Genomic DNA, 26116 nt, shown 5'->3' with positions numbered 1-26116 from the left:
TTAAGCAACATTTATACACTCTAACATTTTAAAATGTCGCTCTCATTTAAAATTAATTTTTAATACACTACATTAAGCATTGCCTTGTTTTCAGAACTCAAATATTGCTCTTTTCACTCAAGCTATGTCTCTTGGAAGAGGCCAATAGTAAAAAGTTTTAGCTGGTAAGGAGGATTTTCAGCAAGTTTCTAGTATCTAAAAGCAGGAGGTTGCAATAAAACCATCCTTACAGGATTGGAAATAGCATTTACTACCATAAATGCACTGTCTTTTGGTTCTGAAGGCAATAGATATAAAATACTGCATAAGGGAGAGAAATGGTCCTACAATCATTATAGTTTTGCCTTGAGCTTCATACGCTTTAATCACCACCTCAGTGAATTTGTCTTTCCAAAGGCACTGTTTCACACAACTGTTCCTTTTTCTGTAAATCTTATTTGTGTGTGCTGCACACTAGCCAGTTCAGCACTACTTCAGAACTACTTAGCCACTTCAGAAACTACTTAGCAGCTGAACACATGCAAAAGGTAATAATAATAATAATAACAATAAATAATGGCAGCTTTTCTAGTCACAAAAACAAAGCTATCTTGATAATGATCCACGAGGATGAAACTTACCTAACACTAAACAAAAAGCACTAATTCTTTAAGAATTATCCCCCTTTTTAATCCATCCATTTATTTCTCCCAGTCTAACAAATCTGTTATAGGATCCTGATTAGCTTTCTCAAAAGCTTGATGCTAAGACCACATCCTTTAAATATACTCACCAATTTAATTAGAGAAAACAGAACCAGGTAATGGCATATATAACATTAGTTAAGTTTGAAATTAAGTGAAGTCAAGTATTTTATACTGTTTCTATTTTATATTTTGAACACTATGAAGTATCTCTGCCTATCTTCAAGATAAATTAGAAAGGCTCAAAAGAAAATTCAAGAATCTATCCTGTCCCCAAGTGTGAAAGATGTTTTTATAAAGTTCTTAAAATAATTATATTCATGGAATCTATAATTCCTTCCTCCTCCCCCCCCTCAAGACTTTCTGCCTGCATTATCAGGAGGAGACAACACACTCTGATGAGAGGCGTGACAAATAGTGTGGTCTCCGTGGGCACGTAGACTGAGTTCAGATCTCTGCCTTAGCAATTTCTCACACTTTGAGGCTGAAGAATTTATTTGAACTCCCTGAGTCCTAGCCTCCCTGAATGTAATATGAGAATTGTATTATGGGGCGCCTGGGAGGCTCAGTCAGTTAAGCGTCCCACTTCAGCTCAGGTCATAATCTTGTGGTTCATGGGTTCCAGCCTTGCGTCGGGCTCTGTGCTGACAGCCAGCTCAGAGCCTGGAGCCTGTTTCAGATTCCGTATCTCCCTCTCTCTCTAGCCCTCCCCTGTTCATGCTGTCTCTCTCTCTCTCAGAAATAAATAAAAATTTTAAAAATTAAAAAAAGAAAATTGTATTATCATCAGGCCTCATACATTTGCTATTGTGGTTAAATACGATAATCACTTGAAAGTCTCCAGGTAAATGCTTTTTAAATTATAACAGGTGGTAGTAGTGGTAATTCCCAAACATGACACAAAAGATGATACATAGGATAACTATTGGAGGCAGCATTACTGCTTATTTCTCTGTAAGTATTGATTTCAAGTTAATTTTTCGTGTCTTCTAGAAACTGATCTTGCAGTTATTCATTTCATATTCTTGGTAATCATAAAAATCATAGAAAGAGGGAAGCACGACCATTTAGCCTGCTTCAGGAATGAGACTATCTTTTCAGATGAGGTGATACAGAGGAGCAGGTTAAAAGAATGTACCTGAGGCCAGGCTTCCTAGGTTCAGTGCTCAGTTCTGTTGATAACTCAGTGTGTGACCTTGAGTAAAACAGGGATAATATTAGTACCTACATCATAAGGTTGTATGAACCGAGGAGCAAATAAATTAATAGGTCAAGTGATTAGAACAATGTTAGGCACATAATAAACACTATTTAAATGGTAACTATTATTCACACATACACACACACTTCCAGGTATCTGAATGCAATGAATTCTTAGTTTTTGTTACTGATTATTTCTGATCATACATCACTAGTCTTTATAGATGCATAATTCCTTTCTTTTTTATTATTTCTTTGTCTTTTGCATCAGATATTGCATACAGAACAAATATTTAGTAAATAAGGAATAAATATGTGGTGATATTTCCAAAAGGAGTTGGTAGGTTTAAATAGAGTGCGTGTCCAGTCTTCATCATACAGCTACTTAATAACATCACAACAGGCACCATGTAAACTAACATTCTGATAAAATAAATTTAACTTATTTGATAAGAGTAAACAGAAAGCTAGAATATCTTTATAATCCTAAAAGCTGATTTTAATGAACTTTCTCTTGCATGGAATATAATTGCTGCTTCACTGCAAATGTATTTTTTTAATGTAGCTCTTACAAGTACAGGAATTAAGCTCTTGCGTTACTTTTTGTATACTGAATGTTCAATTAAAACATCATTACTCTGCAGTAGCAGGTTTTCTCATTTAAACTAGAGAAAAGCTACCACTGAGCCGGTCATACTGTACATGAATGCACAAGTCCTATCTTAAAGCACCTGATATAATGAGGTATTACAAAATGAAAGACACCTGTCTGTCTAGGATAATCATTCAAAAGCAAGCTGATCAGACAGGTTTTAGGTATAGATAAGGCACTACAAGGCAATGACATATGAATCATCTTTATAAATATACCTACCTATATTTAAAAAAAAGACAACTAAGGCTGTATTTTACTTTCTTGGCAATGGAGGTGATTCCTATAGCCATGAAAACTGTTGGATTTTCATGCCATAGTTTAATTTTCCCTCCTAAGAATGTCTGGTGCTGGCTTGACCTGAACATTTAACATTTGAGGCACCAAAAGCCATCTGTATAATACTTTAGCTAGGGTCAGCATTTCTACTAAATGACTTTGTTATCTGCCCTATAAATTCTCAGAAAACTCTAAAAGCCTTGGATGGTTGGGAGGATAGTCATTTCAAACAATAGAGAGCATTGCCCTAGATAGCTGGTAATATTTAGGCATAATATATGTGGGTACCAGTGTGGAAGCAGAAAATGACGTACAATCTAACTGGACTTCTGGAAAGAAGCAAAGTAACCAAACATAACTGAGGAGAAGTGGCCTTATTTGGATAAGAGTTTTATACTAGTGTTACTACCTGCTAGTTTTAGAACATTGGACAAGCCACTTAAAAATCTTTGAATCTCTGGGGCTTATATCTGCCAGGTGAGTCTGTTGGACTAAATGAGCTTCTAATTCCCTTCTAACCCCAAACTACTATGACTTTTCTTAAGAAGCACTAATTCCAAATGGGATAAAACTTTATTCTGATTAACCTAAGTTCACTGGTGGTACAACCACTGTGTAGATCATTTTTCTAAGAAGCCTATTCATTATATTAGAATGCAGAACTAGTAAGCTTTTACCACAAACACAACATCTGTCACTGGCTTTCAGCTTCCTATGCTGTGTAAATGAAGATCTTGACTGGAAATGAATCTTTTGAACAGATGGACCTGCCCTATTTCTTAAAACTTTGATAGCTATACAGTGCGCCTGCCATGAACTCTTCTACGTGACTCATGAAAGCAGATGACTGTTTGCATTGCCATTTATGCACATTCATCTCCTCAAAAGCAGATCAACGGATTCTGCCTGAATGACATTCACTGCTAGCAAAACAAAACATTCTCTGATTTCACTTTGGATAGTTAATAAATTCCTTTGGGACATCAAGGATATTTAAGACTTTCCTTCTCCTGGCCCCTGTACACAACTTGTATTTATTCCAGAACTATCCCAAAAATGAAGATAATTCTGAAAGACAACAATATAATGCAATCCAGTTATGTTTCTCTCAAAAACATTTGAAAGTCCTTAAAAGGGGAAAACAATTATTTTGAATACTTGTAGGAATTCTGAGTAGACTTAAAAATATTCCATGTAAGCACAGTTCCCACATTTTTAGAAACAGTGGAGATTATGAACTCAATCAGAAGGTACTTTACCTGCTAAATTTGATATTGGGTTCATTTTTTAGATTCACCTCTAATTTATAAAGGAGTCATGTGAATTGATAGTTTATATCCACTTTCTGACATAAAGTCTTACTAAACATTTAAATCTGCTCAAGGATTGCACTTCTCAAGAATTTCAGCTTCACTGCAAATTCAAAAGGTGAATTTAAGATAAGTGGAGTTGGAGGGGCGCCTGGGTGGCTTAGTCGGTTAAGCGTCCGACTTTCGCTTAGGTCATGGTCTCGCGGTTCGTGGGTTCGAGCCCCTGTGTCGGGCTCTGTGCTGACTGCTAGCTCAGAGCCTGGAGCCTGTTTCAGAGTCTGTGACTCCCTCTCTCTCTGACCCTCCCCTGCTCACGCTGTCTCTCTCTCTCTCTCTCCTAGAAATAAATAAAAATATTTAAAAAAAAAAAAAGATAAGTGGAGTTGTTGGAGAGAAGGGCTGAAACTTGGTTTCAGTTGGAGAGAAGGGCTGAAACTAGAGATTACTAAGAAGAATATTTTCTCTGAGCTTCCTAGATGGCTTCAGTGATAAATACAAATGGCTCTTAGTAACAACCTTTCCTGGATTTACCTGTCTGAATAAAGACTGTGTTGTTGTCACTTGGAGAAGAACTTGGTGTAACTTGTACAGAGCCAGGACCATGCCTGAAGCAGCACAATTGCCCTCCTCCCCAGCCCTGTCCTTTTCCATAATATTACATTAGAAATTATCCTTCCATATGTGGTAGATCTTGGGGAAAAAATTGCTTTCTGTAAGTTCCAAAACTAGAATGTATTTTCTGAAAAGCAGGGTAATATAGTCAGTAATGTTTAATATATTGGGTCCTTTTGTTTCTGCCCTTCTTTTTCTCAGTTATATTCTTCCCTGGGTTTCTTTTTTTCTTTTTTTCTTTTTAAATAATAGTCACAGTTCGGTAGTTTCAAATTCCCAAAGTTGATCAAAATATGAATCTTTAGCTATTTCTAATAGCTTAGATGCTAATTTGATATAGCTGATTCAATTATAGGGCAATTTAACTATATAAAGATTGGACCATTAAGTAAGAACATTATCTTCATTTGGGCTCAGTACTTTCCATGTTAACTTGTGCATTAATAGGCAGGTTGAACACTAACAGAGGTCCACTAATACGCCCAAAGCTTCATATTATCCATTTCCTATGCTTGGAAAAGCAATATCAACTGCAGGGCCACTGTAGGTGACAGTATTAGGTTCACCTCCTTGTGACAAAGTTGTTTAATTTGTGGGCCTCATATTAGTTCAAAGAGTGACGCCCCCTCCTTATTTCTATAAAAGATAGTTCAACGCCTTTCTTTACTGAGTACTGAGACAATTCTTTGCCTTCTGATTGCTAAAGCTGTACCAAGTTCATCTTTCCCCCTGAAATCAGGAGCGTCTGGAATGCTAATGGTAACTATAAGAAAGAGTAGGTTACAGTTTAATCCTGCAACACAGTGTACACACCTGCTGCTCTGTGAGAAATAAACCAAGACGAGAGCTCATTTCAGGAGATGTTTTGAATCTTTACTCCTCAACGAAACTTCTGTCCCTTCCTTAGAATCCGACCAACACTCGGATTCGCCACACTAGTGCTCCAACATGGAGCCAGAATATTTTTGAGTGTGGAAAAATCAAAAATTGTCATCAGGCACAGCAGAAACCTTCTCTTTCTACTTCTCCATTCGAACTTGAAGAGTTTTACACGTTTGCCTAAGGAACAAACACATGTCAGGTACTCCACTGTTCAACAGATTATTACAGGAAGCAAACCTGGGAGAAAGGGAACATTTCAACAAACATAAAGGGACAGCGAGACAATAACTTCCTTTATGTCCATAATAGTTCACAATGGAGATAGGTTTGCATGTCTCCTAGAGGATAACAAACTCTAAAGAACATTTTTTTTATTTCAGAAAGACACATACTCATAAATGGGACCCAAAATTAAAAAAAGGTTTTATGAGAAATTGATACAAAAATAGCAAGAATTTCTTGTGAATATTTTGAAATGCATTCTGCACAAACTTAATTGAGAAGTTCATTAAAGTCAAGGGAGAAAGTGTATAGAAATTAGTACACCATCATTTTAACATAAAAAGGCAAAAACTATGCAAATAGTATTATGTAGTAATATTCAATTACAATTCAAAGATTTAATATTCAGTCTTTCCTGAATAGCCATGTCTACAGTAATTTGTGATTTTGCTAAATCTAAACCTAAATAGTACACAATTTAATGCTGATAAATGGGGACAAGTCATTTAACCAATGTATAGGTCTAGCCACCCATAGGTATTCATAAGCCAGCTTTGTTATTCTCTGCTCATCAACAGTGTAATCCTCATTAACAGTCTGAATGGTATCCATGATATTTTATAGATATAGATTTGCAAAGGTTTGTTTTATAATCTCTTTCCCAAAGTATTCCAGAGATATCAAACATGTACTATTTGAATTTCAAATATTTGAATAATATTTGAGAGTATAACATGAATAACAATAATAAATAATCCTATGAAGGAGTGGCTAGCAATTTAGAATCAGACAATAGAAGGTTTTGGTAATATGAATCAGAAGAAGAACATTTCCTACATAAATCTGAGAGTTCAGGATAGTTAAAACCAATAGCAAGGGGAAAAAACAATAATGTTATAATATAAAAAAAGTATCGCCCAGTTTGAAAAAAAATGGAGTCTTTGAGTAATAAGAACCAACACCTTGTCCCCATCACACCTAGACCTCTCCCTACCTGCCTGAAAAATGCTAGACTAAAATGATGGCCTGAGAAATAATGGAAATTTTGAGTCCCGGTCATCATAAGTACTTGATTTTATCCAGACAGGTCAGAGCCAATGCAGTCATAAAGTGGGTCAGTGTCATGACTTGCCATAGACACTTCTGACAAAGGATGAAGCTGGAGGAAATTTACAGGAGCTTCATATCAATCCACCTACATTCATCTCTCCATCTTCGCAATCCCTTCAGAGATAAATAAGCTCATCTCTAGTCATAACTAACTGTTTAATACTCATAGGACTTGATATGCCCCTTCATATCTCCTTATCTATGTATACATTTTTACCTTTGCCTGAAATCTCTTCCTTCAAACCTCAGAAGCAATGTTACCACTTCATAGTTAACAAGCCCTTGTGATTCATCCAGTCAGCACTTTGTCCATACATCTATTATAAGACATATCTCATTATATTATGATTATTTAGTAATCTCTGTTTCTCACACTAAACTACGATATATTAGAAAAGAAGATATTTAGCATACAGTTTGTTTCCTCAGTGCTAAGCAGCATTCCAGGCACATGAATGATGCCTAATATTTATCAAATGAAAGACTGAAATGATGGATGGGTGGGTGGATGGATAAATGAACAAATGAATGAATGAATATAAAAGGAAAGTGATACATAATTTCAGGAGAAGGAAAGCTAGAGTTACTATTTTGATTCTCTGCAAATAGCTAGGGGAATGATGAAGTGACCACAAAGGTCACTTCCTCCATTTTTAATTATTTTAGGATTATTCCCATGATTCTGTGGTTTCAGAATTTGAAATTATAGATATGCATGGGTCTTGACATCAGTTTCACATTTGCACCTTGGATATTTAAATTTATTCTCATTTGGAAAAGGTCTGATTTTTAAAACAAAATTAATTCATGAAAATAATAATGCAAGAAGATAATAGCAATGTGTGATGCTTTAATTGGTATTAGACTAACCACTTGGGATGTGGAAAATGTCCAAATAGATACATCAAGGTTGATTCTGGCATACTCATTACAGTTAACATTTCAGTTAGAAATTATCCTAATTTTTTTTTTTAAATGCACTTCTCTCCTGAGTAATTTCCATACTGCTGCTTAACACTGTCAGGAAAATTTTCTCATGAAATATTCCGTGGTGACAATTATCCTACACCTAAGTATTACATGCTCACTTGACATCAGGTATGGTGGTACAAATGAAATACCATAAAATTTCTTATAATGGAGCAGAGTAAACAAATATCACAATGATTGATTCACTTCCAAAATGATATTGTGCATTCAGTCTCTCTCTTTCGTACACTGATTATATACTCTATTTAGTTCAGGATGCCTGACCCCTCCCCCCACTTTTTTTTCAAATATAGAGGCAAGAAGATTTTTTGTTTTTGTTTTTGAAAGAAAGAGAGAGCAAGTGTGTGCAAACGAGGAAGGGGCAGAGGGAGAGGGAGAGAGAGAATCTTAAATAGGCTCCACACCTAGCTTGGAGCCTGATGCAGGGCTCAATCTCATGACTGTGAGTCTAAATCAAGAGTAACACACTTCATGGACTGAACCACCCAGGCACCTCTAGACGCTAGTGTTTTAGAAGGCAAAGAGAAGTTGATTTTTGCTTAGTGAAATGCAGCAGACTCCATTTTCTGGTCTAGACTAGAATGCCAAAGACAGCTGACCCTTCTCATGGAAACCTCACCCTTTCTTTTGCCTCCACCTCTCAGATCATAATTACTGGAACCAATAAACAGTTTCGTGGACATTTATGTTCTCTTGTAACCCTCAGAATTATTATTTGAGACTAACTCCATTTACTATTTACAATTATTAGGCCTTGTTATTAATTACTTATCTCCAATTTACAGTTGAAAAAACTGAAGTTCAGATAAATTAAGCGAAACTTCTAGAAGATGCATCTAAGCAGTAAGTGCTAGTCTAGGGACTGAGATCCTCATTCCAGAGCTTCAGACCTACTGAAATAGGTCCTATATATCTGGTTCTTCCATTTATTTGACTAATATTTATTAAGCATACTAAGTAGCAGTACACTTGGGGTAACAATATTTTCTAGTTTGACTCATAGTCCTGACTTACATCTGTTGTCCTGACTTCCTGTTGGGCTTATCTTGGAAATACATCCTATTATGGACAATAAATTATATCTTCATTCCTATAGAGTACTCATCTTTACTATGGAAATTTGAATTTTAGTAAACAGATACTCAATGTTGAAACCTTAAAGCTGCGAATGAATCATTCTCTAGTACAGGAATTTCAGCCACTGTGATTGCAAAAAGGGGAATATTTCTTGAAGCATAAAACATTTCTGAAACCTATTAAATCATATCAAGTTGGCAGTAAATTTTTAAGGCTGGCATTGAGGAAGGGTTCCTAGATGTAGCCCTGTACTAACTTCTTCAACTTTTCTATCATAAAAATGAGACATTGAGGTTGTAATATGAAAGACTGACTATAACATTATCCGTTACTATTGCAATCCAAGGTCATGAACTCAGAATCAAATTAAAGCCATGGTGCACACTGTTACCTTTGAGATAGAAGATTCATTATAACAAAGAGGTCAAAAGAAGCTCCTTACAAAATCTAGATATATTTTAAAACACTAATACTTTCTTAAGTATGGGGTTCACTGGATATTGTTATTTCTATTGCACCATAATGAAAAATATTTTAATGGCATCTTCCTAATTTTGAGTAAAATTGAAAAGTGATCATTGTGAATTTCAACTTCCTTTATTTTTTTTCCTTTTCTTTACCATGAATAATTAAAGTTGGCTAAGAGGTAGTGTGTCCTACATATATTGAAAGTTCATCTACTAATGATGATAATAAAGAAAATAATAAATTTAAGATTTTCAGAGAGTCAGGCAAGCAGTAATTAGAAGTAATGGTTAAGAGCATGGGTTAAGAGCATCATGCAGCCATGGCTTATTCTGGCTAGAGTATCTTAAGTGTGTGGCCCCATTATTTCACTGCAAAAAACCTGTTTCCTTTCCTATACATGGAGATTGCCCCTATCTCAGCATACTACTATGAAGATTAAATGCAATAATGCCTATAATGACAATACAATAAATACTAACTTTTAAGCACAAACAGTACTTTGAAATAAATATTTTCAAAAACATAACTTTGTATACTTAAGAACATTCTCAGTATTTCCATTGTCATTATAAATTATGAAATCTAGTTCTATAATAAGACATTAAGTATGGTTGTATTTCTGGCTCTCTGATACAATGACTGTCCTTTCCAAAGCTATAAATTTCCTCTGCAAAGTCTGCTTTATTTTCAAAGGTTATACTAGAGTCAGGATAAATTATAAAGAGGGCATATTATGCACATAAGGTCTAACACAACTTTTGTTATTTCCTAAAAGCAAAAACTTATATATAACACATTTGGTTTGAAATATACTGAGGTTAAAAAAATCACTTAGGTTTTATTTGTTATTCCATAAATAGGAATTATTAGCTTCTGCTAATTGCTGAATATCTATAAACACTTTCAGCATCAGCTTCTACTTGCTGTTTTTGTGATTTAGTAAGAACATTAATGTTGTATTAGTAACAGCAAAATGGGCAAGAGTGGCTCAGTATTCAATAAAACAGTTCTTTACTGCTGTACCAAGTACTCCAAGCTAACTTCATCTTAAACTGCTATAGGCAAACAAGTACAAAACCTTAACATGAAAAAGAAAAAAGAATAACCCACAAACCTAGCACATACCCTACCATAACAGTTCTTTCTCTCAAGTTAAGAAAACATTTTAACTATAAAGGGAAACTTTTTTGGTGAGATGCTCTTTGAATTGTACAAATGTATATAGAAATACCAGTTGAGTAGATGACAATAATTGCAATGTTCAGGGGGAAAAATTGCCTCCTTCACTTGGTAGCTTCTGATAAGTCCCTCAAGAGATGTTGCTGAAAATCCACTGTCTAGTGGCTGTAAAGGAAAAGCTGTTTCTGCTGCTGCAGCATAAGCCTAGGAAAGGTGCCTTTATAACTGATAAATACAACCGGTTCCATCAAGCCCATCTGTGATAGGTAACTGGAATGGCCCAGATCCTGTTACTATTACAGATGCTAGAATCCACATATTTTCTCTTTGTGGTTCCTTACTAGCATGATCTTTTTGTAGCTAATCCTAAAGGGGATAGGTGCACAGAACAACCTTTGAGGAATTTTTGTTTTAAATCCCATGTATAATATGTATGGAGGTGGTAAGGGAAATCTTGAAATATCTCTACATTAGTGCTTATTTCATATAGGATTCACTACCTGGAATGTAATGTTCATGTTTCAGTTCTGAAAAAGCTGGCTCATTGTATACACCTATTATTATTGATTAATGTATTTACTTAACAAGTAAATATAGCCCCTACCCTTGAATAGGGACTGTGTTAAGTGCTTTACAAATATTAACATATTTATTCCATATAGGGACCCTATGTTGTGGGTATACTATGGTCCCAATCTCACAGATGTGAAAACTGAGGAACACAGCTGTTAAGTAACTTGCTCAAGGCCACCAGCTAATATGTGGCAGATTTGGGATATGAACCCAAGTAATATGACTCCAGAGACTGGTTTCTTAATCGTTACACCATCCTTGAAGACATCCTCAACAGAACACAGCAGCCATTTCTCATTGAGGCAAATAGGACCCATTGTAAAAATAGACAGCTCCTGGCAATGCATCCATTGTGAGTGATTAAGGCAAAGCTAATACAGCTCTTGGAAACATTCTGGAGTCTTAAAGCAATTTTTTCATGCAAAAGTCTTGTTAAATTAAAAACAGATTATTCCTCCCTTCCAGGGAACAATGCTTTCTTGCTTATATATTAGACTAAAACGCTAGGCATACTAGCTCTAGAATATGCTTCTGACTACTATATTTCTTAGCTCTCTGTATGTGGTATGACTATAGAATGAGGTTATATTCTTTAGTGCAATAATGGTTGTTGTTCTTATTTAAAAAATGCATCCTGGAGTGTCTGGGTGGTTCAGTCAGTTAAGCGTCCGACTTCAGCTCAGGTCATAATCTCGCAGTTCTTGGGTTTGAGCCCTGTGCTGACAGCTCAGAGACTGGAGCCTGCTTCAGATTCTGTGTCTCCCTCTCTCTCTTCCCCTCCCCACTCATACTCTTTCTGTCTCTCTGCCTTTCTCAAAAATAAACACTAATTTTAAAAAAATGCATCCTTTAGGCATGGATGATTTAGAATGACAACTTTAAAATTAACTTACTTGCCTTCTGTATCTTATCAAAAGTCTGGCCTTTCCTAACTAATCTTCTGTCTTACAATATGAGGTATATAACCTGAAGAGGTAGGTCAGAAAAAATATGTCAAATTTCCACTGTACATGGGACAAGACAGTGTGCAGAAGAACTGGGATCTCCAGTCAACAATATTGTGACTATATCTGTCTTTTGATATCTAGTTCCTAATATGACTGGCACTAAATAGGTGTTCAATAAATGCTTAACAAATTCAGATTCAGGTATGATTTTGTTCTATTTCCATTGATGGGTACAACACACAGGTTAAAAAAAAAATACCTCCAAATTTATACAGAGAGTGCCAAAACATCCCATAGGCATATAAATATTCTACTTTTAAAAAACATTTTTGGGGCGCCTAGGAGGCTCAGTCAGTTGGACGTCCGACTTTGGCTCAGGTCATGATTTCACAGTTTGTGGGTTTGAGCCCCGTGTTGGGCTCTGTGCTGACAGCTAGCTCAGAGCTGGAGCCTGCTTCAGATTCTGTATCTCCCTCTCTCTCTGACCCTCCCTTGTTCATGCTATCTCTGTCTGTCTCTCAGAAATAAATAAAACATTAAAAAAATAAAAAAACAACGTTTTAAATTCTTTTTCGAGATATGATTGACATTAGTTTCAGGCATACAACATGATTCAATATTTGTATACATTGCAAAATAATTACAACAAAGATCTGCTTAACATCCATCATCACATTGTTAAAAAATTTTGTGTAAGAATTTTTAAGATTTATTCAGTTAGCAACTTTCAAATATGCAATACAGTAGTGTAAATGATAGCCATCATGCTATATTTAACATCTCAATGAGTTAATTATTTTATAACTGGAAGGTTGTGCCTTGTGACACCCTTCACCCATTTGGCCCACCCCGAACCTCCACCTTTGGTGACCACCAGTGCATTCTTTGTATCTATAAGCCTGGTGCTCTGTGGTTTGTTTTGTTTTCTTTTATTTAGATTCCACAAATCTCGAACTCACGAACCGCCAGATCATGACCTAAGCGAAAGTCGGACGCTTAACCGACTAAGACACCCAGCTGCCCCGGTTTCATTCTTTTCATTTAGCTGTCCAGTTTTCCCAACACCATTTGTTGAAGAGACTTTCTCCATTGGATATTCTTTCTTGCTTTGTTGAAGATTAGTTGACCATTATAGTTGTGGGTTTATTTCTGGGTTTTCCATTCTGTTCTCTTGATCTATGTATCTGTTTTTGTGCCAGTTCCATACTGTTTTGATTACTGTAGCTTTGAAATATAACTTGAAGTCCAAAATTGTGAAGCTCCCAGCATTGCTTTTCTTTTTAAAGGTTGCTTTGGCTATTCAGGGCCTTTTGTAGTTACATACAAATTTTAGGATTGCTTGCTCTAGTTCTTCAGAAAGTGCTGCTGGTATTCTAATAGGGATTTCATTAAATGTATAGGTTGACTTGGGTAGTATAGAGAGTTTAGCAATATTTGTTCTTCTAATCCATGAGCATGGAATGTCTTTCCACTTCTTAGTGTCATCTTCAATTTATTTCATCAGTGTTTTATAGTTTTCAGAGGACAACTCTTCCACTTCTTTTTTTAATGTTTATTTTTGAGATAGAGAGAGAGAACAAATAGGGGAGGAGCAGAGAGAGAGGGAGACACAGAATCTGAAGCAGCTACAGGCTCTGAACTGTCAGCACAGAGCCTGATGAGGGGCTAGAGCCCATGAGTCATGAGATCATGACCTGAGCTGAAGTTGGACACTTACCAGCTGAGCCACTCAGGTGCCCCATAAGTCTTTCACTTCTTTGGTTAGGTTTATTCCTAAATATCTTATTATCTTTGGTGCAATTTTAAGTGGGATAGTTTTCTTAATTTCTCTTTCTGCTGCTTCATTATTGGTGTATAAGAATGCAACCAATTTCTATGTACTCATTTTGTATCTTCCAAATTTACTGAATTTATCTATCAGTTCCACCAGTGTTTTGGTGGAGCCTTTTGCATTTCCTATGTATAATATCTTATCATCTACAAGTAGTAAACTTTTACTTCTTCTTTACCATTTGGATGATTTTTATTTCTTTTCATTTTGTGATTGCTGTGGCTAGGACTTCCAGTACTATGTTGGATACAGGTGGTAAGCATGGACATCCTGGTCTTGTTCCTGACCTTAGAAAAACAGGGCTTTTCCCCATTAATTATGATATTACCTATGGCCTTTATGAAGCGGAGGTACATTCCCTCTAAACCCACTTTGTTGAGGGTTTTTATAATTAACGGATGTCTTACTTTGTCAAATGCTTTGTGCCTACTGAAATGATCATATGACTCATATCCTTTCTCTTGAAGTTATGGTATCACATTGATTGATTTGCAAATACTGAACCACCCTTGCAATCCAGGAATAAATCCCACTTGATTATGGTGAATGATTTTTTAATGTATTTAGTTTGGTTTATTAGTATGTTGTTGAGGATTTTTGCGTCCATGTTGATCAAGGATATTGGCCTGTAGTTCTCTTTTTTAATGTTATCTTTATCTGGTTTTGATATCAGCGTAAATTCATAGAATGAACTCAGAAGTTTTTTTCTTCTTCTATTTTTTGGAGTAATTTTAGAAGAATAGGTATTAAGACTTCTTTAAATGCTTTGTACAATTCACCTGTGAATTCTTTTTTTCTGTCAGGAGATTTTTGATTACTGAGTCAGTTTCTTTCCTGGTCATCTGTTTAAATTTTCTTTTTTTAAAATTTTTTATAGTTTACTTATTTTTGAGACAGAGAGAGACAGAGCATGAGTGAGGGAAGGGCAGAGAGAGAGGGAGACACAGAATACGAAATAATCTCCAGGCTCTGAGCTGTTAGCACAGAGCCTGATGCGGGGCTCGAACCCACAAACCATGAGATCTGACCTGAGCCAAAGTTGGACACTTAACTGACTGAGCCACCCAGGCACCCCCTGTTTAAATTTTCTATTTCTTCCTGTTTTAGTTTTGGTAGTTATATATTTCTATGAATTTATCCATTTCTTCCAGTTTGTCTAATTTGTTGGCATAATGTTTTCCATACTTTTTTCTTATAATCGTTTGTATGTCTGTGGTGTTGATTGTTTTTCCTCCTTTGTAATTTGTGATTTTATTTGAGTCCTTTCTCTTTTTTCTTGATAAGTCTAATCTGGCTAGCAGTTTATCAGTTTTATCGATTTTTTTTTCAAAGAGCCAGTTCTTGGTTTCATTAATCTGTTTTATTTTTTTAGTTTCTATATCATTTGCTTCTGCTGTAATCTTTATTATATCCTTCCTTTTGCTGATTTTAGGCTTGTTTGTTCTTTTTCTAGCTCAATAAGATGTAAAGTTAAGTTGTTTATTTGAGATTTTTCTTGTTTCTCGAGGTGAATTTGTATTGCTATAAACTTCCCTCCTAGAATGGGTTTGGCTTCATCCCAAAGGTTTTAGACCATTATATTTTCATTTTTATTACTTTCCATGTACTTGTTTATTTCTTCTTTTATTTCCTGATTGATTATTGCTTAGTATCATGTTATTTAACCTCTATGTATTTGTGATCTTTCCAGATTTTTTCCTTGTGGTTGACTTCTAGTTTCACAGTCTTGTGGTCAGAAAAGATACATGGTATGACTTTGATCTTTCTGAATTTTGAGCTTTATTTTGTGGGCTAATGTGTCATATATTCTGGAGAATGTTCTGTGTACATTTGCAAAGAATGTATTCTGCTGTTTTAGGATGGAAAGTCTGAATATATCTGTTAAATCCATCTGTTCCAGGGTGCCATTCATAGCCATTGTCTCCTTGTTTATTTTCTGTTTAGATGATCTGTCCAGTGATGTAAGTGGAGTCTTAAACCCCTACTATTATTGTATTATTAGTGATTATTTCCTTCATGTTTGTTATTAACTGTTTCATGTACTTGGGTCTACTTATGTTGGGTGCATAAATATTTATAATTGTTATGTCTTCTTGTTGGATTGTCCCAGTTATTATTATGTGGTGTCATTCGCTGTCTCTTGTTACAGTCTTTGTTTTAAGACCTATTTTATCGGGGTGCCTAGGTGCCTCAGTTAATTAAGCAGCCAGCTTCAGCTAAGATCATGATCTCATGCTTCATTGAGTTTGAGCCCCGCATTGGGGTCTGTGCCGACAGCTCAGAACCTGGAGCCTGCTTTGGATTCTGTGTCTCCCTCTCTTTCTGCCCCTCCCCTGCTTGCACATCCTCTGTCTCTCAAAAATAAACAAACATTTTTGGGGCGCCTGGGTGGCTTAGTCGGTTAAGCGTCCGACTTTCGCTTAGGTCATGATCTCTCGGTTCGTGGGTTTGAGCCCCGCGTCGGGCTCTGTGCTGACTGCCAGCTCAGAGCCTGGAGCCTATTTCAGAGTCTGTATTTCCCTCTCTCTCTGACCCTCCCCTGCTCACTCTCTCTCTCTCTCTCTCTCTCCTAGAAATAAATAAAAAATATTTTGAAAAATGAATAAACATTTTTTAAAAATTTAAAAAATTTTAAATAAAGTCTATTATGATTAATATACATATTACTATTCCTGCTTTCTTTTGACATCCACTTGCATCATAAATTATTCTCCATCCCCCCTCACTGTTAATATGCAGGTATCTTTACATCTAAAATGTGTCTCTTATAGGCATCATAGAGATGGGTCTTATTTTTTATCCAATCTGTCATACTATGTCTTTTGAACGGAGCATTTAGTCCATTTACATTCAAAGTAATTACTGACAGATATGTATTTACTGCCATTTTGTTACTTGTTTTGTGGTTGTTTCTGTAGCTTACCTCTGATCCTTTCTTGTATTTCTCTCATGTTTTGTTAATTTTCTTTAGTGATATATTTTGATTTCGTTCTATTTACACTTCCCATGCTTACTAGATTTTTTGTTGTTGTTATTGTTTAAATTCTTTTAGTGTTTATTTACTTGTGAGATAGAGACAGAACGCGAGCAGGAGAGGGGCAAAGAGAGGGAGACAGAATCCCAAGGAGGCTCCAGGCTCTGAGCTTTCAGCACAGAGCCTGGCATGGGGCTCAAAATCACAACGAGATCATGACCTAAGCTGAAGTCAGATGTTTAATCGACTGAGCCACCCAGGCATTCCCTAAGTTTTTTTATTTTATATATGGTTAACATTAGGATTGTGTATAAGCTCTTCCGGCCTACAGCAGTCTACATTAAGTTGATGCCTGTTTAAGTTTGAACCCATCCTTTATTCCTCTCCTCCCCACATTTTAGGTATATGTTATATTTTATACCCTTTTTTGTGAGTTCCTTGAATGAATTTTTATAGAAATATTCATTCTTACTACTTTTGTGTTTTCTGCCTTTGTGCTGTCACTTTTGGCCTCTATTTTCCACCCAAAGAGTCCTCTTTAGAATGTCTAGCCAGGCTGGTTTACTGGTTACAACATCCTTGAGTTTCTGTTTGTCTGGGAAACCCTTTATATCTCTTTTTATTCTTAATGATAGCTTTCCTAAATAGAATATTCTTCACCACAAACTTTTCCCATTCAGTACTTTGAATATATCATGTTACTCCCTTCTGGCTTGGAAAGTTTCTTCTGAAAATTCCTTGTAGCCTTATGGGGCTTCTCTTGTATGTAACTGTCCTCTTTTATCTTGTTGCTTTTAAAACTTTTTCTGTATCACTATATTTTGCCAGTTTAATTGCAATATGTCTTGGTGTGGATGTGCTTTTATTGATTTTGTTGGGGGTTCTCTGTGCCTCCTGGATTTGGGTATCTATTTCCTTCCCCACATTAGGGAAGTTTTCAGTCATTGTCTCTTCAAATAAATGTTTTCCCTCTCCTTCCCTTCTGTAATTCCCATAATCTGAATGTTACCACATTTAATGACATCAAGTTCCATAAGTTTATTCTCATTTTGCATAATTCTTTGTGTTTCAGCTTAATTATCGTTATTCTGTTTTCTAGGTTACCAATTCATTCCTCTGCTTTTCCATCAAGCATGTTCATCCCATCACACACGTGTCTCATTTTGTTTATTGAGCCCTTTATCTCTATGTTATTCCTTATGTCTCTGTGAAAGATCTCATTCATGTATTCTGCTTTTTCCTCAAGTCCCGTGAGTATTCTTATGATCATTGTTTAAAATACTCCATCATGCATGTGACTTATATCTGTTTTAGATCTCTGACCTTGGAAAAAATTTCTCCATCTTTTCATTTAGACCAGGTCTCTGTACCTCTTTCTGTGGATTAGAAAGGTCCGCTATGTCTCCCTTTCTTAAGAGTAATGGCATTATGAAGATGTCCTGTAGTGCCCTGCCATGTAGTGTCCCCTGTTCCCCAGGGCCTGTTGCTTCTGGGAGTGTCTCCAATGTGTACTATATGTGCTCTGCTTTTTTGTCTTTGGTCAGTGGGACAGACCTTTGGGTCAGTCATCTGCAGAGGCTCTCTTTGCCTACTGTGAACAGTGTTTGGTCTCTGTCCTGAAGATGGCTCATTTTAAATAGGTGTGCTCTTATCTGCTTGTGAAATGAGACCTGTAGCCACCACCACTGCCACTGAGGCTCCATAAAACTCCTCCCATGTTGGGAGATGTGGTTTGGGAGATGTGAGCATGGGTTTGGGGCCCATTTTCTGGTGGAAGGGGCCTGTGAAGCTGGCACTGAGGAAAATGTGACTGTGAAGGGTGGTTCCACTGGACTGGAGAAGCAGGGCTTAGCGTAAGCTAGTTAGTTAGCAAGAATCTGCTCTGCATTTGTTCCCACAGGTGGCCCTGTGCTTATGCTGAAGGGTGAGGGGAGAAAATGGCAATAGCCAGCTCCTTTGTTCCCAGAGGGGCCTCTCTGTGAACACTGCCTCTCTGGTACATGCTCTGGGAAGAGCAAATAGTCCCCAGCTGTGTGCCCCCAGATTCTCTTCAGATTGCTATTTCCACACTATGGATTGTTTGCTTGCCTTCTCTTTAAGATCAGTGCAATGCCCACCAGGCTCAATCTGAGCCAAGACTGCTGATCTTTAAAACTTTAAGCTTTAGGAGCACCTGGGTGGCTCAGTTGGTTAAGTGTCCGACTTTGGCTCAGGTCATGATCTTGTGGTTCATGAGTTCAAGCCCCGTGTCCAGCTCTGTGCTGACAGCTCAGAGCCTGGAGCCTGCTTCAGATTATGCGTCTCCTTTTCTCTCTGTCCCTCCTCAGCTCTCTCTCTCTCTCTCTCTCAAAAATAAGTAAACATTTTTTAAAAAACTTAAAAAAAAAACCTCCAAGGTTTAAGCACCACAGTTCACAGAAGTAACAAAATTCAGGCCTTCTCCCTTTTCAAGCCAATTTATATGGGGATTCATTTACCCTGCACACTCCCCTGTGTTAGTCTGTCTGTCACCCTTTTCTGTGTCTGTGGCTTCCTCCCCACTGCAGTGTCCATGATCTGCCTCTTCCAAACCACATCTCCACCCTTCCCACCTTCCTTTATATGGCCTCTTCTCTACCTTTAGTTGTGGAGTTTGTTCTCATGGTCTTCAAGTCAATTTCTGGGGTATTTAGAATGATTGTATAGCTATCTAGTTGTATTCGTAGGATAAGGCAACAATAGGGTCCTCCTATACAACCACCATATTCCTACACCTTAACACATTTTCTTTGTTCATTCATTCATTGATACACAGGTTCCTTCCATGTTTGGCTACCATAAATAATGTAGCAGTGAACATGGAGGTACATATATCTTTTAAAGTTAGTATTTTTGTTCAGATAAATACCTAGAAGTAGATTACTGGCTCATATGGTACTTTTATTTTTTATTTTTTTGAGGAAACTCCATATTGTTTCCATGGTGACTATACCTATGTCTCTTCCTACCAAGAGTACACAAGGTTTCCTTTCCTTCATATACTTACCAACACCTATTATTTTTTTGATAATAGCTATTCTGAGTAAATTGATATCTCATTGTGTTTTGATGTACATTTTTCCTGATGATTAATGATGTTGAGCATCTTTTCACATATCTATTGGCTATCTGTATATTTTCTTTGGAAAAATGTCTATTCAATTTTCTGCACATGTTTTAATCAGATGTTTTTTGGCTATTGTTTGTATTCTTTATATATTTTGGATATTATCCCCTTATCAGATACATGATTTGCAAATATTTTCTCCCATTCTTTAGGTTGTGTTTTCATTTTGTTGACAGGTTTCTTTGCTGTGCAGAAGCTTTTTAGTTTGTGGTAATTGCAATTGTTTCTTTTTCTGTTTGCTTTGGGTGTCAGGTTAAAAACAATCATCTCCAAGACCAACATCAAGGAGCTTACCACTTATGTTTCCTACTAGGAGTTGCATTATTTCAGGTTTACCTTCAAGTCTTTAATTTATTTTGAATTAATTTTTGTGTATGGTGTAAGATAGTGGTCCACTCTTGGGCTTGTAGCTATCCAGTTTTCCCAATACAACTTATTTATTAAAGAGATGATTCCCTCCCCATTATATATTCTCAGCTCCTCTGTTGTAAATTAATTAACCATATGTGCATGTTTTTATTTCTGAACTCTCTATTCTCTTCAATTGATCTATGTGTCTGTTTTTATTCCAATACCATATTGTTTTAATTACTATAGTTTTCTAATGTAGTTTGAAATAAGGAAGCATGATGTCTTCAGTTTTGTTCTTCTCTCTAAAGATTGTTTGGCAGGATGCCTGGGTGGTTCAGTCAGTTGAGCATCCAGCTTCAGCTCAGGTCATGATCTCACGGTTCGTGGGTTCGAGCCTGCATCGGGCTCTGTGCTGACAGCTAGCTCAGAGCCTGGAGCCTGCTTCGGATTCTCTGTGTGTGTCTCTCTCTCTGACCCTCCCCTGCTCATGCTGTATCTCTCTCTCTCTCTCTCAGAAATTAAAAAAAATACCATTCAAAAATAAAAATAATGATTGGCTATTCAGAGTCTTTTGTGGTTCCATATAAATTTCAGATTTGGTTGTCCTAAAACTGTGAGAATTGCCATTGGAATTTTGATAGGGATTATATTGAATCTATAAAATGCTTTAGGTAGTATGGACATTTTAACAACACTAATTCTTCCAGTCTATGGTCACAGTATATTTTTCCATTTATTTGTGTCTTCTTCAGTTTCTTTTGTCAATGGCTTATACTCCTGAGTGTGCAGCTCTTTCACCTCCTTGGTTAAATTTATCCTTCTGTATCTTATTCTTTTGTAAATGGGATATTTTTCTTAACTTCTCTTCCAGAAAGTTTATTAGTGTATAGAAACAACATATTTTTGTATATTCATTTTGTATCCTGCAACTTTACTGTATTCATTTATTCTAGGAGCTTTGGTGGAATCTCTAGAGTTTCTAAATATAATATCATGTCATCTGTAAACAGTGACCGTTTTCCTCTTCCTCCTTTTCAATTTTTATTTGATTTTGCCTGCTTACTCCACCTAAGATTTCCAAATATTATGTTGACTATAAGTGGCAAGAGTGGGCATTCTTTTATTATTGCTAATCTTAAGGAAAAAGCATCAGGTTTTCACCACTGTGTATGATGTTAGCTGCAGGTTTGTCATATGTGGCCTTTACTATGTTGAGAGTTTCTATCATAAATGGTTGTGGATTCTGTCAAAAGCTTTTTCTGCCTTTATTGAGACAATCATATAATCTAATTCATCATTTTGTCAATATAGTGCATTTACATTTATTGATTTGCAGATGGTGAATCACCTTAGCCTCCCTAGAATATATCCCTCTTGATCATAGCATATGATCCTTTTAAAGTACTGTTGAATTATAATACCTCACATTTTATTGAGAATTTTGCATCTATGATCATCAGGAATGTTAGCCTATAATTTTATTTGCTTGTGGCCTTTGGTTTTTGGTATCAGAGTAATGCTGGCCTCAGAAAATGAGTTTGGAAGAATTCCCTTCCCTTCAATCTTTTGGAAGAGTTTGAGAATAATTGATATTTTATCGTTCTCTAAATGGTTAGTAGAATTCACCAGTGAAGCTGTCTGGTCCTGGACTTTTGTTTATTGGAAAGCTTTTGATTACTGATTCAATCTCCTTACCAGTAATCAGTCTGTTCAGGTTTTTCATGATTCAGTCTTGGTAGGTTGTATTTTTTTTTTTTTTTTTTNTTATTTTACCGTTCATCTATTCTAGGTTATCCAACTTACTGGTGTATAATTCTTCATAGTAGTCTCTTATTGTCCTTTGTGTTTCTGGGATTTCAATTTTAACTTCTCTTTGATTTCTGATTTTATTTATTTGGGTCTTCTCTCTTCTTGGTGATACTAGCTAAATGTTTATTAATTTTGTTTATCTTTTCAAAGAACCATCTCCTAGTTTCATTGATATTTTCTATTTTTTTGTCATTACTTTTCTTCTAACTTTGGGCTTCATTTGATATTTTTCCTCAATTTCTTAAGGTGTACAATTAGGTTTCTTATTTGAGTTCTTCCTTGTTTCTTAATGTAGGCATTAATTGCTATGAACTTCCCTCCTACAAGGGTTGCATAGGTTTTGCTTTTGCTGTGTTTCATAGTTTTCGGTATGCTATATTTCCATTTTCATTTGTCTCAAGGTATTCTTTTTCTTTTGGTTTTTTGACCCATTGGCTATTCAAGAGCATATTGTTTAATCTCTACATATTGTTGAATTTCCAGTTTTATTTTTATAATTTCGAGTTGCATTCCACTGTAGTCAGAAAAGATACTTGATATGATTTCAGTCTCCTTAAATTTATTAAAATTTGTTTTGTGGTCTAACATATTATCTATCCTAGAGATTGTTCCATGTGCACTTAAGAAAATGTGTATTCCATTGTTTTTGGATAGAATGTTTTGTAAATATGTGTTATGTCCAACTGTTCTAGCATGTAGGTCAAGTTTGATGTTTCTTTATTGATTTTCTGTGGAAGACATATTTATTGGTAAAAGTGGGGTATTAAAACCCCCTACTTATTGTATTGCTGTTGATTTCTCTCCTTAGGTCTATTAATTTTTCCTTTGTATATTTAGGTGCATAAATATTTCCAAATGTTAGAGCCTTTCATTGGATTAACCCCTTCATCAGTATGTAATGCCCTTCTTTGTTTCTTATTACAATCTTTGTTTTAAGGCCTATTTTGTTTGATGTAAGTATAGCTACCTCAGCTTTTTTTGGTTCCCATTTGCATGGAATATATTTTTCCACCTATCCACTTTAAGTCTATGTGTCTCCTTACATCTGAAGTGAGTCTGTTTTAGGACATACACAGATGGGTCTTATTTTCTATTTCATTCAGCCATTCTGTATTCTGATTTTAGAATTAGCCCATTTATAATTAAAGTAGTTATTGGTAAGTATGGACTTACTGCCATTTTGTTACTTGTTTTCTGGCTGTTTTTTTTTTTGTTTTTTGTTTTTTTTTAAATCTCTTGTCTGCTCCTTTCTTCTTCTCTTGCTCTTTTCCTTGGTGACTTTGAGTGAAATGTTATTTTTTTCNTTGTTTTTTGTTTTTTTTTAAATCTCTTGTCTGCTCCTTTCTTCTTCTCTTGCTCTTTTCCTTAGTGACTTTATTGAGTGAAATGTTATTTTTTTTTCTTTTCTCCCAAAGGTTTTTATTTTGTGATTACTGTTAGACTTATATATTTGTAACAGTCTATTTTATGTTTGTACTGAAGTTATTATAAGTTTATCTAAAGCTCTACATTTTTAAAGTTTACTTACCTATTTTAAGAGAGAGAGTGCATGTATGTGTGTACGAACGAGGAAAGGGCAGAAAAGGAGAGAGCAAACCCCAAGCAGGCCCCACGCTATTGGCAGAGAGCCCAATGTGGGGCTCATTTTATGAACTGTGAGATCATGACCGGAGCCAAACAAAAGAGTCAGATACTTAACCAACTGAGCTACCCAGGCACCCCTAAAGCATTTTCACTCTCCCATCCCACTTTTTATGTTTTTGATGTCATATATTACATACTGTGCACTCCTTCACTAATTGTACTTATTTTTATTCTTTGTCTTTTACCCTTCATACTAGCTTTGTAAGTGATTAATGCACTAATTTTTCTTTATATTTGCCTTTACCAGTGAGGTCTATATTTTCATATGTTCTCTTATTCCTAATTAGAACCCTTTCTTTTCAACTTAAAGAAAGCCCTTTAACATTTTTTGAAAAGCCAATTTAATTATGATGAACACTTTTAGCTTTTCCTTGTCTGGGAAACTTTATTTCTTCTTCAATTCTCAATGGTAACTTTGCTGGCTACAGTGTTCTTGGTTGGTAGGTTTTTGTTTTTGTGTTTTTCTTTTAGCACTTTGATTACATCATGCCACTCCCTCTGGCTTGTCATTTCTGCTGTAAAATTGATAATTTTATGGGAGATTTTCTGTACATAACAAGTTAGTTTTCTCTTGTTGCTTTTAAGATTGTCTCCTTGCTTTTAACTTTTAATTATAATGTGTTTGGGTGAGGTCTTTTGTGTTCATCTTATTAGGAATTTTCTGGATCAAAATTATGTTTCCTTCCCCAAGTTAGTAAAGTTTTCAGGCATTATTTCTTAAAATAGGCTTTCTTCTCCTTTCTCTTTCTGTTTTTTTCTTCTGGAATGTTAGTCCACTTCATGTTGTTCCACCAATCTCTTAAGCTATCTTCAGTTTTTATAATTATTTTTTTCTTGTTGCTGCTCTGATTGGATGTGTCCCGCTGCCCTGGTTTTTAATTTACTGATTTCTGTCTTCTGCTTTTCTAGTCTGCTGCTGAATTGCAGTAGTGTATTTTTCACTCCATTATTGTATTCTCCAGTTCTGTGACTACTGTTTGGCACCTTCGTATATTTTCTATTTCTTTATTGAAGTTCTCGATGTGGTCCTCTGTTCTTCTCTTGAGTTTGGTATCTCTGTACCAAATAGTATTTTTATACTATCACTTTGAACTATTAGATAATATCTCCTTTTCATTAAAATTTTTCTGAAGCTTTATCATATTCTTTTATTTGGAACACACTCTTCTGTTTATTCATCTTGCTTAACTCTCTATGTTGGTGTGTATGCATTAGATGAAACAACCACCTCTCAGACTCTTGAAGAGTGGCCTTATGTAAGAAATTTATCGTATTGCTCAACAACTGCCATAGCTCTTGTCTCTCAGACCTTCATAATTGTCCAGGCAGCTTATTTTATTTTTATTAGCTCCCAGTGTTTATGGATGTGCTACAACCTATCAGTGTCCCAAACGGGGTGGGATCTAGATTGAGCACCTATATTCAGGCTGATTGGAAGCCATATCCCTAATAGATTTTAGAGTATGCAAATATATACAGTCCTATGTACCACAAGTGTAAGTCTTGTTGGCAGCCAGAGGCAGGCAATCTGGAGGTGGCCACTGGGTGGCAGTCGCAAAACTCAGGGCTCCCGACAAGTGTATAAGCTCCTTTCTGGGAGATCCTGGTGCTCTAGAGCACAGCAGTGAGGGAGCATAAAGATGGTAACTGCCAGGGGGAAAAAAAAAGTTGGCATGTGAGCAAAACATAAGGAAGGTGTGAAAATGGTGCCACCCAGTCTTCATCCCCAGAAAGCATTCTAGCAGTGTCCTAGATACGCATGTTAAATGAGATGCATGCCTGCCCCTCAGGCCAACACTTTAATATAAGCAAATGAGACTTTCATTTAAAGTCTGAGCATGATATGCTACTTCTGAGCAGGGCCCTGGGGCAGGTGACTCCAAGTGCACAAGCCCCTTAAGAGACTTTTCCCAATTCATTACAGCCTTGTGGGTCTGATGAAAAACAGCTCTATTGTCTTTCAAACTAGATGTCATGGCAGTTTGTCTCTCTGGTATATCTCTCTTAAAAGTTACTGTATCCAAATGTGAGGTTCAAACCCTTTCCTCCTCAGGAAGAACCTCCAGGCTTGGAGTTCACTCCTAATTGTGGGTTGCTAGGCCAGGGGTTAAGGTTTATAGTGAGACTGTGTCTCAGTCTCTCCTACCCTCTTTTTTTATTTTTTTTTTATTTTTTTTT

The 26116-nt window shown here is 36.1% G+C and overlaps 1 protein-coding gene across 2 annotated transcripts in view; it reads right to left on the bottom strand.

Moving 5' to 3' along the window:
* TAFA2 (TAFA chemokine like family member 2) overlaps nucleotides 1-26116 on the bottom strand; it is a 160677-nt gene that overhangs the window by 5441 nt on the left and 129120 nt on the right. Inside the window, exon 4 of one of the 2 annotated variants that reach the window (XM_077758395.1) lies at nucleotides 1822-1878. The exons of the other annotated variant lie outside the window; for it this stretch is intronic. Within the exon in view, the coding sequence (XP_077614521.1) occupies nucleotides 1867-1878 (12 nt within the window). The 3' untranslated portion in view covers nucleotides 1822-1866. The remainder of the gene's footprint in view (nucleotides 1-1821; nucleotides 1879-26116) is intronic. 2 annotated transcript variants of the gene reach the window in all.

Source organism: Crocuta crocuta, unplaced genomic scaffold (genome assembly GCF_008692635.1).
Source record: "Crocuta crocuta isolate KB4526 unplaced genomic scaffold, BGI_CrCroc_1.0 scaffold283, whole genome shotgun sequence".
NCBI lineage: Eukaryota > Metazoa > Chordata > Mammalia > Carnivora > Hyaenidae > Crocuta > Crocuta crocuta.
The sequence above is the reverse complement of the archived record's forward strand: the minus strand, read 5'-3'. Positions and strand labels throughout refer to the sequence as shown.